Source organism: Nematolebias whitei, chromosome 16, assembly GCF_014905685.2.
Source record: "Nematolebias whitei isolate Nwh7 chromosome 16, NemWhi1, whole genome shotgun sequence".
Classification (NCBI taxonomy): Eukaryota; Metazoa; Chordata; class Actinopteri; order Cyprinodontiformes; family Rivulidae; genus Nematolebias; species Nematolebias whitei.
The window spans coordinates 27,578,391-27,592,298 of NC_056513.1; the positions used below are offsets into that span (position 1 = coordinate 27,578,391).

A 13,908-nucleotide genomic window follows, 5' to 3' on the forward strand; every position below is an offset into this window, starting at 1 on the left:
GTGAATTATTTTGATGGAATGGCCAATGTCTGATATTTAACTTTATCGCTAACATCGGCCTATACCGGCATCATGACGATAATATCATGCATCCCTAAAATTTGTCTAATCCTTCTTTTTCTGTGGTTTGTAATATGGATTTAGCAGCTTTGTTAATTAGTCACGAGAACATCTTTGCTAACACAAGCTGAGTTTCATCTAACAATACCTTGCAGTATAAAAAAGAGTTTATGTAAAGTGGATCCTATGTTGTCTTGTTCAGAGTTATGCTCTCACTGAAATATATTTTATTATATTTTATATCTAATTATTTTTTGTTATTATTTCAGTGGGTTTTTTTTTTTCCTCCTTGCTGAGTAGGAGACACTAGTCTTAAAGTAAAAGTACATTAGTTTGAATGAATGTATCTTTTTGTTACGATGACTGAATGACTGTAGATGCTGCAGATGATTTAGTTATTTTCTGGAGAACGTCAACTTTGTTTCTCGTGAAACAAAATCCCTTTTTGTTGTTTCTTTTTTGCAATTATGAAGAAGGCTGTATTCCAAACTAAATAATTTGTTCTTATCTTGCTTTTTAACAGCTCTGATAATGTTTTCTGTGTTTGGTCTCTGACGTTTTCTATTAAGACACAAATTCACACCTGCTCTTCTCTGTTCCTCAAAGCTATTTTTGCCCACTTCACAGTTCCAGCAGGACTAAGAATAGAGGCGGATGAATGAAACTTGTGTGTGCAAGCTAAAGGCACGTACAACAAAAATTCAATTTAATTTTATGTTGGGTTCTCCAAAACACAATTGAAACCACGTTTTAAACTTTAAAAAGACAATTTATGCATTTAGTTGCTATTGTTAAGATTTCTGATTACCATTGAGATTTTTGAGCTGCAACTTCTGCTGGATTAAAAATAATTAAAAAGACAGAACTGAGGAACAACACATTTGTTTGTTCAATTCCAGGCTTTTCTTCAGTTTGTCTGTTTGACAAAGTGTTTGCACAGTTCACAGCTGTCTGAACAACAACAAGCAGCACATTTCAAGCTGTGTTAAGGACACTGATTACAGAATCCCGCTTGTTCCAGTAAAAGGCAGAGAAATTTTAGCTATTCATAGCCTTCCTTTTCTAGACTCACTGCCATGGACTGCCTGTCCCTAGAGAGGGGGCTATGCAATCTGAGATAGGTCTAATGCTTCCCACCACAGCAGCATTGGGACTATACTCCAAAGAGGAAAAGTTTCACAAAGGGTCCAGTAACTTGTCCCTCAAGGTCAAGGAGATTGGTGTGAGCTGAAATGGAAAAATTATGAGCATCCTCAAAGTATTTTTCTACTTTATGTGCTGGATTGTGGGAACTGTAGTAGGTATAGCTGATTTCTAACTTGTCACAGTTCAGATTAGTTACAGATGAGCATTTAAAATGTCTGTTCAAACCCTTAAAGCTTCTATAACAGACTGTTTGTAACCTAAAAGTTTGTATGGAACGACTGACTTTAATTAGCCAATAGTAAATTACCACATAAACTGAAAATAAAATTAAAAAAATCTTCACATTTAAACGCTGAGCAGGAAAGTATGTGTAGTTGTACTGTTCTTGGTTGTTGAGGATACAGAATGACAAAAGTAACTCCCTTGTCTTTACTACAAAATGCAGGCAAATTTTATTTATCAGTACACAAGTTGTATAGATCTAAATCAATTTAGAGTGGTTACATCAAAGGTGTGTGATATAGTTAGTGTGATATAGTTAAGTCAGGTCCAATGGACTTTTTTTTGCTGTTGTTGAAATGCTTCGTCTTTCATCCAAAGGACTTCTTCAGTCCGAGGAGCCACAACAAACTCAGTCCCATAAGCAGCACATTCACATAGTGGGCCAACCAGTTTGATGGTGATAAGATTAGGGGTGCACTGATTGCAGTTTTCTGGCCGATCACAGATTTCTAAAAAATCTGACCTGCCAATTCTAATTTTGGCCTATTCCAATTTTGTTTTATAAGCGACACTGTCAGGTGTTATAAGGTCACAATGCACCTTCAAATTTTTAATCTTATTTAATTGGAAAACATACCCTTGAACAATATCCTAGAAACATTACAAACTTGTTTTAACTGACCATGAGGTAGTGCTCTGAAATATAAATGACGTTTAGACAATTGTTGTTAAAACAAACAAAAAAATTGGTAAAATTGGTTTCTCATGCAATTATTGGCCGATTTCCCAAAATTAAGGAAATCGGGGCCGATTTATCGGTGCACCCCTGGATAAGATCGTTTATGGAGTCCGCCCTCTCTCCCGTCAACTCCTGAGGCAGTCATGTCCAAAGTGGTTCAAAACATCAAAGTTCATGCTCAATAATCCAGGTAGAAAAGGAGGAGTCAACGGGGAATAGGGCGGACTCCAGAAACCATCTGATCACCGTCAAACTGGTCGGCCCACTGTGAGTGTGCTGCTTGTGGGACTGAGTTTGTTGTGGCTCCTCAGACTGATGAAGTCCTTTGGATGAAGGACCAGACGTTCCAACTACAAAAAATAAATAAATAAAAATAAACTGTTCAGTTGACCTGACTTAACTTTGCTGCATACTAAAATAGTATACACTGTCTTTAAATAAGTGCTGAATTGTTATGGCATTACAGTACCATTTATTTGGGTTACAGAACTTCATTTTCAAGCTGCTAGTTGTGGAGAAGTTAAATTTTATTCTCCATTCTCAACTCCATGTGAACCCAAAGCTCCAATTTCCTGCTTCTTGTGTTTTCTACCCAACACCACCAGAATCTTCTGTTATGAGAGGACATCTCCACATCTTCATCAACAGTAGTGATAACTATAACTGAGGCTACATTGACTGCTGGACTGAGAAGACTTGGTTTAGTTGGCATTTGGAATAATACGAGTGTTATGGTGCAAATCTGATGAATTTGTATTTTGATAATAAGATCTGACCAGTTTCAGTTTCATCCCAAGTTCTGGGTCTTTTATGTAACATTTAAAGAACAAGCTGATTAAAGGCAAAACACTTTATTTTTGTTTGATTTAGTGTAGATTTTTATATATTTCAGAACTATATGTGCTTGTAAATTTAGAACTTCAGCATCCAAGCTTCTGTTATGGTAGAACTATATTTTCTTTTGTTTTTGACCTATTACATAATGTTTCTGTGGCTTTTTCAGGAATTTCAAAAGCTTCCAAGGCTGTTATCTCTATTATCTTTGTTTGAGCTTGTGCAGCCAGTCTTGAGTGTTATGAAGCAAAATGCATCATTATTTATGTTCTCCTGCTGTGCAGCATAAACATATGTCCAAGTCTGTAGAATAATAATAAAAAAAAAACATCTGAAAGTTTATGAAAACGTACCTAAGCATATCTACCTGTGTTCAGTTTATTTTTTTTAACATAACTGATGAGATTTAAGCATTTCTATGAAATGTTTTGTTTGTGTCTTTGCAGAATGTCAAGCCCTTCCCCTCCTCAGACAGCCTAGCGAAGGTTCAGGAGGTAGCAAGCTGGCTTTTGGAAATGAACCAGGATCTGCTGTCGGGGGGCAGCAGCAGCAGGCGGAGTCGAGGCCCCGGGGGACAGGCAGTGCGAGGTAACGCCTCCTCCACGGCCCGGGCACCTCAGCAGGCAGCAGAGGAGGGCGATGAGGATGAGCACATCAACCAGGTGGTTGTGGAAAATGAGCAGCTGCACCAGAGGGTGAGTCCAGTTTTGTTTTTATGTGTAAGTTCTTGAAACAGGAAGTAGTCCAGGCCCTTCAAGCTCGACTCAGAACTCTCAACATCTTCGCAGATAGAAGCACAACAGATTGATTTTCCTGTGGGATTTTTCTTTTCTTTTTATCCGGTGTCTTTTCACAGCCGGAGGCGTCACAGGTTGATGATGAGAGGCAACAGCCGTGGGCACCCGGCGAGTCGGGAGCTAGCAACGACCCTCAAAGAGAGGAAGAGGAGGAGGAAAGCAGAGAAGACCCGCTAAATGAAGTGACTGGGGAGGATAAAGGAGCCCGGTGGATGTGGGGGGCAGAGCGGAGACAGCGGGGCCAGGCGCACCTTGAAGAAGAAGACGATGAGGAAGAGGAGGAAAATAACAACAGCAGCATCCACCAAGAGGAGGAGGAGACTGAAGGGAGGACAGAGGGAGGGGAGGATCACGGAAGGGAAGAGGGTGAGGAGGAGGAAGAGGAGGAGGATGATGACGAGGAGATGGACCAAGACAGTGATGAATTTGAACATTCAGCGGAGAGCGGGAGGGAGGAGGAAGAGGAGGAGGGAGGGACAGGGGAAGAAGGGCTATGCTCACCCTCTCTCAAGAACAATGTGTCTGCCCCCAATAATATTCAGGACTCGGGATGTACACGCCAAAGTTCTTCCAAGAAGGTAAGCACAGCCATTTGACAGTTTTCACAACACTGGTCTTTTTAATTAAAAACGGTGTGCGGAGGGTATTTGCCATCATGTCTGTTTAGCTGGCGTTGAAGCTGAAGAGATGGGGTGTGTATCTAATGAGGTAATCATAAAACTGACCACAAAAAAGACCTAAATGCAGAGTAAAGGTTCTTTCTACATCACAGAGTTCAACTCCTATCCTTTGAACCAGCATCACATTGTTCTTATTTATGTCAGCAGCTCCATCTAGAGGCGGTCTTCCTGCGTTGCAATGCACATTAAACTATTGCCAAAGCTTCAAGTATTAGAAAATTACAAAAGCAGTTTTTGACTCGAGTTAAAGTGTCTGATTTACTTTGGTCCTCTAAAGTCCCAAAGCATTTTGTTGAAAAGGCTCTAATGGCACCTCTAAACCCTGAACTGTAGGAGGTTTTGTGATTGATGTGCAAGATTATGGGCAAGTGCTATGTGTTGTCATCAAATGTTTCTATACAATGGTGATATTAGTCTCTGCATTTGACCCATTGCACCTGGGATGCACCCAGGTGGAGCAGTGGGCAGCTATGTAAGCACCCGGGGAGCAATTGGGGATTAGGTGTCTTGCTCAGAGACACCAGGAGATGTGGGAATGGCTGGGGATCGAACCTGGGACTTTCAGGTCTCGAGTCGACTGCCCTGCCTCTACCCCATCTCGTTTCCCCTTAGACTGCTGTGATTGTTTTCAGAAATATTTCAAAATAATTTAATTTTATTGAATTTTATTGTGTTTATGCTGATTTAGCATTCACACTATTGTTCAGCTGTTTTTATACTTTTTTATAATCTGACTTCTTTTGGATACATTGCACTATCTTAGCCATTTTCTTTGCTGGTGGGTGTTCTTGTTAGTATTTTCAAAATTTACTTTTTAAAATTCCCACAGGAATAGTACTACTTACAATATAACGGATAACTTTACTATCACTGTTCATCTGTCTTAGTAATGTTGGTAGTAATTGGTCAACTTTGCAGCCTATTAGTCATACAACATAAAATGGATGCTTCATTAATCCACTTTCTGTACATGATTTGTCCTGTTCAGGGTTATTGGGTTGAGATTGAAGTCCCAGCAGTCAGAACTGTGAAAAGACAAGGGTACACAGTCTAAGACAGGGTCTTCAGAGATACACAACCATACTCGTACACACAAACAAGCAATTTGGAATCACTTCAGCATTGCTTTTCCAGTCTATGTCACTAGAGGGGGCCAGTTGAAAGAAAACTGACTGGATTTTATGTAGTAATTGTTAGAAAAAAGAGATAATGAAGAAGCATACTCAACCACAAATTCAGGTTTTGATTTGTTCTTAATCTGACCCCTCCCCCGAGACCTGTTTGCCATGGGAGACCCTACCAGGGGCCGATTTCCTCGACAACATACCCTCCAGGATCACAAGGATACTCAACCCCCTCCACCACGTTAAGGTGGCAATTCTGCGGAGGGGAAGTGTGATACTGTTCATCTGATTAATTTGACTCCATAGCACACACAAGAATTGAACAACAAAAATGTTTTGGGTCAGTATATTGATTTTGCAGCCGTAATAAAGATAAGGGTTTCACCTAAATATACATTTATATAGAACCACATGTGAAAAGTCCACAGTTTGCTCTTTTCACTGAGCCTGCATGTGAAGTTATGGCTGTCACCTCAGTTGCTCTGGAGCTGTAAGTGATTTGACAGCGTGCTGTGTTACTTGAAGCCAAACATTCTTGACTACTTGCCTTCAGCACAATATTGGTATGTCTCATCATGGACTGCAAAGTGAGTGAGAATAAAGTTGTAGTAAAAAAAAAAAACAAGTAAAATTTTAATTCATGCACTGGCTTTCCTGTTCTTGTACATGGTTTTATGTTAGATGTTTGCACAATAGTAATTTTAGAGAACATGCAAACTTAGTGGTTTTCTGTTTAATCCTGTGATTTATGTTGGCTACCATAGGGTCATTGTTTTTGAATAAGCATTTTTAAATGAGATACTCAAAATTGTTTCTTTATCAGTAAACACTGTGCGGATGTTTCAAACTTTGACATCATCTGAGTGAGAAATCTCAGATGTTTTGCTTTGATTCTATGGTCAAGCAGGAAAAAGAATGAAGGATGTCTGAAGTTCTTTAATCATCTGATAGAGAAAGTTAAAATACTATTGAAGTGAAATACTTTACTAATTATGGATGCGCAATGCAGAAAGTACAATACACATACTGTTTTTTTTTTTAACAAGTTGAATGGGACTGATTATGATGGTGATGTCGCAGGCTGGAATCGTGTGTCTTTCACATGGCTTAAAGAACTAAGATTAGTCTGAAAGCTCAAATAACCTTTGCAACATGTCAAAAGCAAGCATCAGCTCAGTGTCACTTCACTGGTTATTTCATGCCGCTAGCCTTATGGCGACAGCCTTTTGGTCTGTTCATTTTCTTTTATATAAAATTTTCATAGTCTGTCATTTTCCAATAGGTACTGGATAGGAAATGTACAATTTCAAATGAGCCTAAAGGAGTCAGATACCTTTTTAAGAACAAGACATTCATGTTTTTTGAGTGTATGGTAATGCACTATTTGTACCTCATTTTATTGAATTCAGTCTTTACAGCGGTTTGCTTGAAAGATGAAACTTTTTCCATCAAGTTGCAGAACTGAATACATTAGAGCCTGAATGTCTGTTAAAATGATTGGAGTTAGCAGTCAGGTCGTAACTGATATTCAAAATATAAAATACCCATCTAAAATTTAAAGTAATAGTTTTTTTTTTAAAACTGGGATTCTGTGCAAAGGATGCCTGCAGCGCCAGCACAACGTGATGCCGTCACGCGCGCCTACCTGATCTGATCACGGCGGAGAGGATAAAGTCAAAATGTCAGCGGTGTAGATTTTTTTTGTTGTTGTTGAGGATGTCAGATTACGAAGATTATTGGACTATGTTGAGCCTCGCTACATTGTCCCCAGTCTGAGATATTTTTCCAACGTAGCCTTACCCGAGTTACAACCTGTCATTTCTGACATCACTGAGAAGCTAATAGCCGATAGCACTTGGGTGAGTTTTACCACAGACATTTGGACGTCAAGTGTTAGCCCTGTTAGCATGATTAGTCTTATGGCACAATGGTAAGACAAAAACTTTGAACTTGAAAAGGCTGTCCTTCATGCACAAGAGTTCAAAGTATCCCACACTGCAACTAGGAACCTGGAACAAGCCTCAATCACTGGTGACTAATGCTAATTAATAACATTTACCACTTTTCATTTTATATAAGTTAAGGGCTATGCATAAGGCTGTTACTGAATATATGTCACCAGCTCTTACAGCTGTTACACAATTTTTGCAGCAAAAAAGCCTAAATAAGAGGGCTATGTTCTGACAAAGGAAAGTATATTAAAATATTGGTATTGGTTATCAGCCAAATAAGTTTTACCGTATTGGCTATCGGCCAAAAATCCAATATCGTGCATCCCTACTACCACCTGAATTTTTGTAGACTTTTTACATTGCAAATACGTTTTTCTAATACAATTTTCTTTTAACAAGCAGAATGCAGTTAGAATATGGAAAATGTACTGGTAAATGGACTGTACTTGTATAGCGCCTTTCTATCTTATCAAGATACTCAAAGCGCTTTACACTACTATCTGTGTCCACATTTACCCATTCGTACCCAGTCCTCATGACTCAGTGAGACTAATCTGAATACAGCACTCTACATCTTTATAAAGTACTCAGGGCTTTGGATCACATTCATACACCGATGTGTCACACATTGGAGGCAATGAGTGGTTCAGTGTCTTGCCCAGGGACACTTCAACATGTGACTGCTGGTGGAATCGAACCCTCAACTCTCCCTTGGAGGACGACTGCTCTAACCACTCAGCCACAGCTGTCCCAATGCAATCCTCCTTCTTGAACTAACATAAACTAAAATTAGGAGAGTAAAAGTAAACCATCATGTTTTTGACATTAGTTTTCCTTTAAAGGGTTTAAAGATTGAATTAGGTTTTACATAGAAAATACAGTGAGAATATAAGTGGTGATGTGAAATTACCTTGGTTCTATGTTTTGCTAGTGAATACTTTTGTAAGTGGCTAAATTCCCTAGATGGCATTTTTCCACCGGCTGGTTTTGCCTTCAGTCCTACATGCTCAATTGGCTAAACAGCTGTCGATAAGGCATCAGCTTTCTTTAACTGGGCTGAACAATCTGTTAAAAACGTGGGGAGTCGGTCTGATACCCAGGGTCTAAAATGTCTTATGGCATGTTAGGACCCTCACTGTTGTCTAAATCCTCTTCAAACAATAGTGGATGCGAGAATAGAAGAGCTTTTAAGTCCTTTAAGTCTTTGTTGTTGGCTGTTTAAACTTTTAAACAGACACAGTGAAAGAATCACTTGCTTCTCACTTTGTGTGGATTCAACCCTGTCAACTATCCTTTTTTGAGTACTGAGGAGTGTAGCACAAGTGGCACAGACTCCCCGCTAGTGCGCCACTTGCCGTCATGAGCACCTTTATACGTTCACGTCTTTGCCGATAAACTCTTGTGTAGTTAGATTTAATTGAATCGCAAAGACTTCCTGCTGTTTTTACCGTCTTTGTAGATTAACGCAAATGCTTCAATAGACTTAAAAGTCCTTCCCTCTTGACTCTATTCAAGCAAACCCTAGTTTAAAAGTACATGACACACATACTTAAACTTGGCCAACTGGGATCTTCTCCTGAAATACCCTGCGTCCTTGTTGACAGTGACAGTTATTGACATTCCTTGACACTTTGGAACCGTCAGGGAAATGCAGCAAATTCTACCTAAAGCACTGACATTCGATTAGTATGATTCAGATTTGGATGTAGTTGTCTGTAAATAAACTCAACTAGACTCATAGCTGTGGGCCACTTATTTGGACAGAAGGACCACAATGAGGAAATGCTCTGTGCACACAGATGCTGCGTCATTTGAGCACCGGTTCACATTCCACCGCTGAGGGGTCATGAGAGCAGATTCCACAGTGCCTGACTGAAAGGGAGAGGCAGAGTCCGTCCATCCTCTTTTCAGTCCCTGACATCAGCTGCTCTGCCTTGCTTGGCTGCAGCAGTGACCTCACAGCCTGGAGATACTTTAAAGGGTGCCAGTCAAGAGGGTGGGTGAGCTTTGAGTCGAGCCGGAGTTTAGCAAGCGCACCTTTCATATATTTGCGCAACGGTTTGTAGGTCCAGGAAAGGTGTCACAGTTTAAGGAAAGCCGTCTATGTGCAGCTTTCCTTGGCCAGCGTTTGCAGGGGCTCTTTCTGGGACATGATCCATTAGACACTTTGTTTTGCAATGCTGCGGCAATGCCCCATTCCTCGTTTCTCATCGAGCGGCGCTCAGAGAAAGGTGCCAAATGCTGCCTGCGGGAAAGAAAAGGCTCCACATGTCCCACCGGAGAGCCAGGCCCTCAACCTGGCAGACCCCAAGGACATGGCCCCTGAATTGCTACCCCATCAGAAAGTACTTAAGATATTCAGCATCAACATCATTGCTCAAGGTTTACCGTTTTGTCATAGACGGGTGAGTACAGCACGACGATGGCTTGTTTTAGTTTGGGTTCATTTTAATGACCTATCCCTCCAAATGTCAAAGATCACTGTGGAGAGATGTCCTTATTCACTTTGCTCATTTGTGTAAAGTTTGTTTGCTCAAAAAATGCTCTTAAAAAGTAAACTATCAAAATAGACACGACCCTAAAAAAACCTTTAACGTTATCTGTGTTCCAAATTAGCCCATCTTGAACAGCGTCTTTTGTTTTTGTCTACTGATATGATTCACTTCAAGATTCAAGGACTAGCATAGATTTACATTTCACTTCTTGCGGGAGACGAAGAACGCCGAGATATAACCTTAAAAAGACTCGGAGCAGAGAGCCTATTTTTAGAGTAGTTTTAGTCCACTTTCACATTCCTGCTGAACTATTCAATTCAATTCAATTCAATTCAGTTTATTTATATAGGGCCAAGTCACAACCGAAGTCATCTCAGGGCACTGAACAGAAACATTCATGTGTATAAAAAGTAAGTTAAGAACATAGACTGCTAACTATTTCAGAATAATGTAAAATGTCGAAATAAATAAGACATTCTTCAGAATGGGTTTTCTGAAACATTTTTTAAACCAGTAAGGCCAGTTAAAACATGTTCATGTTGGTTCAAACTTCACTTTTATGTCCACACACCGTTCTCTATTCTGCTTTATTTATTTTACAAAGACAAACTTTTAAAAGCAGGATACTCCAACCATTTTAATGCTTTGCTTTTTAAAACACATTTTAATATTTACATTGTTTATTAAGACTATAAGAATATATATTCACTAAGTGTAAGATAATTAGTTGACACAATGTTCTAAGTTGATTTTAAATGTGGACAAAGATTTTGAATGAGCTCTTTTTATCTCAGTGTAACTGCAGGTTCTCTTTAACTTTAAAATCCAAATCTAACACTTTACGAGCCGTAGTTTTGGTTAACTAAAAGATGCAACAATACACCGGGCTGCTGCTTCCATTTTAAGGTCCCAGTTTTTTACACGGCGTTGGAGGACGTTTCAACTTTTTGCATCGTGGTGATGACTTTATTCTTGGGTTTATCTCCGAGATACGACAGCAAAACAACACTACAATTAAACACAATAAGATGAAAATGTTAAAAATCACAATGTGTTTGAAAAGAACTGATCAGAGTTTAATTTGGGTTTTCATTGTATCAATTTTTGATTTTTGTTATTAGCCTTGTCTTAAAAATAAAGACTGAGAACTTTGCTGTCTATTTCTGTTAAGAGTTTTCATGCATACAACGTTTGTAGTTTTACATGCTGACAAAAATTAACAGTGAATATGTTGGCTTCATTTAAGGATTTAGTACATTTTTGTTTTTGTCACTTCTGTGAACGTATTGATAGCACCTTCTAATTTCATAAAATATAAAGACAATGGCATTTTTTTTTTTAATTTTGCCTCAAATTAAACAATTATCAATATTAGCATGTTATTACAACAGACAAATTCATATTTAAACATATTTCTTTGTGGTTTAAATTGCAGTCTTATGGAAATATAAATTTTCAAATTGGTTTTAGTCATAAAAATTCAATTTTAAAATGAAAATATTGTTTATTCTTGTTTATTATTAGCATCTAATCTTAGGCTTTAAGAGCGTATTGGATTCTAAGCATGCTGATATGGGTTATGAAGTTTTTTTAAAAACAGTTTTAAACAGCCCCAGAGGACCATATTGAACTTTTTTGGATTTTTCTACCTGGATTATTGAGCATGCATCAGGATAGTTTTAAACAGCATTAATTTCATTTCAATTCAGTATATTATTCAATTATTCAATTAAATTATTATTATTTAATTATATCTTTCAATTCAGTATTATTATTCAGTATTCAGTGTCTATTACTGTTAAAAACAAGAAATGGCTAAAATGTATATGGTTCTATTTTTAAGCAGTATGCACATTTATTAAATAAAACGAAGGAATTGAACAACAAATTTATTGCCAGGAGTTGAGCTGAACTGTAAATATTTTGCTGGTTGAGAGTTTTGAAACGTGCAGTTCGTTTGCGTTGCAGAAGGATCGTCCAGGCGAGTTCAGGGAGTTCTTGTTCTTGTTGATGTAAGCGGAGCGAAAGCCTTGTGGCCTGACCTGCGCATGTGGCAGCAGTCAATAAATAGCACAGCCTGGATTTTCCTTGGTCTTTGTGGTATACTTCAACTTAATTTACCTTAGTTAAATGTCTTGTGCTACTTTTAGGGGATTTGATTTATTTATCATCCAATTTAGCCTTTTTAAAAACATTATGATTCAGTCATTCATTCATTATCCCCTCAAAAGGCCACAAGATATTCTGATATATTTTGTACTGTTACCTCTTTTGAGAAACTTGAGCAGATTCATACTGACTCTTCAGCTCAAGTAGTAATAAACAGAAATAGTCTGGATAAATATTTCGATTGAAGACTGAGGAGGAAGATCTGCTGTATTTCAGATAGCCAGAATAGGCGTACAGTTGTTAAGGGAAATGGCTATCAAGATACACATTGTTAACAGCAGAGTCGTTTTAGCAGCATTACCACTTTGTCACCCACCACACCCTGCACTGCAGGCCTGAGTAAGGCAATCTGGACGTGCCCATTGCAGCTATGTCTGCAGCCATCAGCAAGATGCATTTGCTATTTGAGCAGGTGCTGTGAGTGCATAGCAACTTTCTTTAGCAGCATCCTTACAGCGTCTCAGTTCCGGTTTTTGTTGTCCACTGACACATTTCTTAGAGAAATGTGACTGCTTTAAGTTATTTAGCTCTGGTTGCAAGTTGTTTTTATTTAAGATTGAGCTCTATAGCCACATCGACATGGTTAAGTACAATTCTGATCTCCTCGTTTCTATTTGTTCTTTCTCAAGTGTAGGTTTGTCTCCTTTGGGAGTGTGTTCCCTTCTCTGTGGGCGGGGCTTACGGCAGTATTCGCGGTTGGCTGACGATAGCGACTGCTGAACGATTATTGCCTTTACGTGCAACGCCTCTAAATGTCTCCAAACACCGGAAAAAGTTGCTTGATTTGTTGCGAGTCACTTTAAATAAATGCATAAAAACACTTGCGGGGTCTGAAAACTTGCTCAGCATAGCAACAAAGCTGGGAGTCTTGACCTTGGCTCATCCAGTGACGTCAATCCACGGGCCAGTCAATGGATGCAGTTTTGCTGACATCAAAATCGTTTGCTCAGCTCTGCTCGCTTGGAACCACGGCTGAGGTGGGTTCAAAAAATCGAGCAGGAACACAGAATGGAGACACAGTTGGCTAATGTTGAACCGATGCGAGCAGATTAAAGTCATTTTCGTGGAGAAGCGACTTAATTGTCTGAAGTTTCTAGTCACCTCTTGAACAAAGTGCTTAAACTGCATTGATTAAAAAAAAAACATTAAAGGAAATTTAAGAACATAACCCTAAACATACTATAAACCAACTTACTCATATTTGATTTAAGTTGCCTTTAGCTACATGATTACGAAAGTGACATGAAACAACAGGATTCTGCTACTTGGAGATGAGATCTGATTGAGACTGAAGCTGTTGGCACTGTTCACTCTTAATCATCCAAGTTTACCTTATTCACTCTGGTTCACTTTTACCGTTTTTAAGTTTTTGTAGTTTAAATTTACTTCATCAAAACACTATGTTTTTGCTGCCATTTACATTTATTTTCTCTCCTTAAAGTTCATTTTTCCCCAAATATGTTTTAGTATTCATGTACTTTATCTGTTTTGCCAAAAATGCACTGCCACTGTCGATCTGCCTTTTACATAAAATTGGGGTAAAAGGTGGAAACAGTTCACAAAAAATGTCAATTGAATAAGATTGCAAATGATTAGAACTTGTTTCCTAAGTTTTTTGTCAAAACAAACCCAGAAACACGATGAAAGTAAAGTTGTACAAACCATCAATATATTGACTTAGTCCCGGATT

At 38.7% G+C, this 13,908-nt stretch overlaps 1 protein-coding gene across 1 annotated transcript in view; it reads left to right on the forward strand.

The window, feature by feature from the left end:
• The window catches only part of fbxw7 (F-box and WD repeat domain containing 7), a 131,931-nt gene that overhangs the window by 42,393 nt on the left and 75,630 nt on the right, over window positions 1–13,908 (forward strand). Inside the window, exons 4-5 of the mRNA XM_037689953.1 lie at window positions 3,448–3,696; window positions 3,858–4,376. Coding sequence (XP_037545881.1) covers window positions 3,517–3,696; window positions 3,858–4,376 — 699 coding nt within the window. The 5' untranslated portion in view covers window positions 3,448–3,516. The remainder of the gene's footprint in view (window positions 1–3,447; window positions 3,697–3,857; window positions 4,377–13,908) is intronic.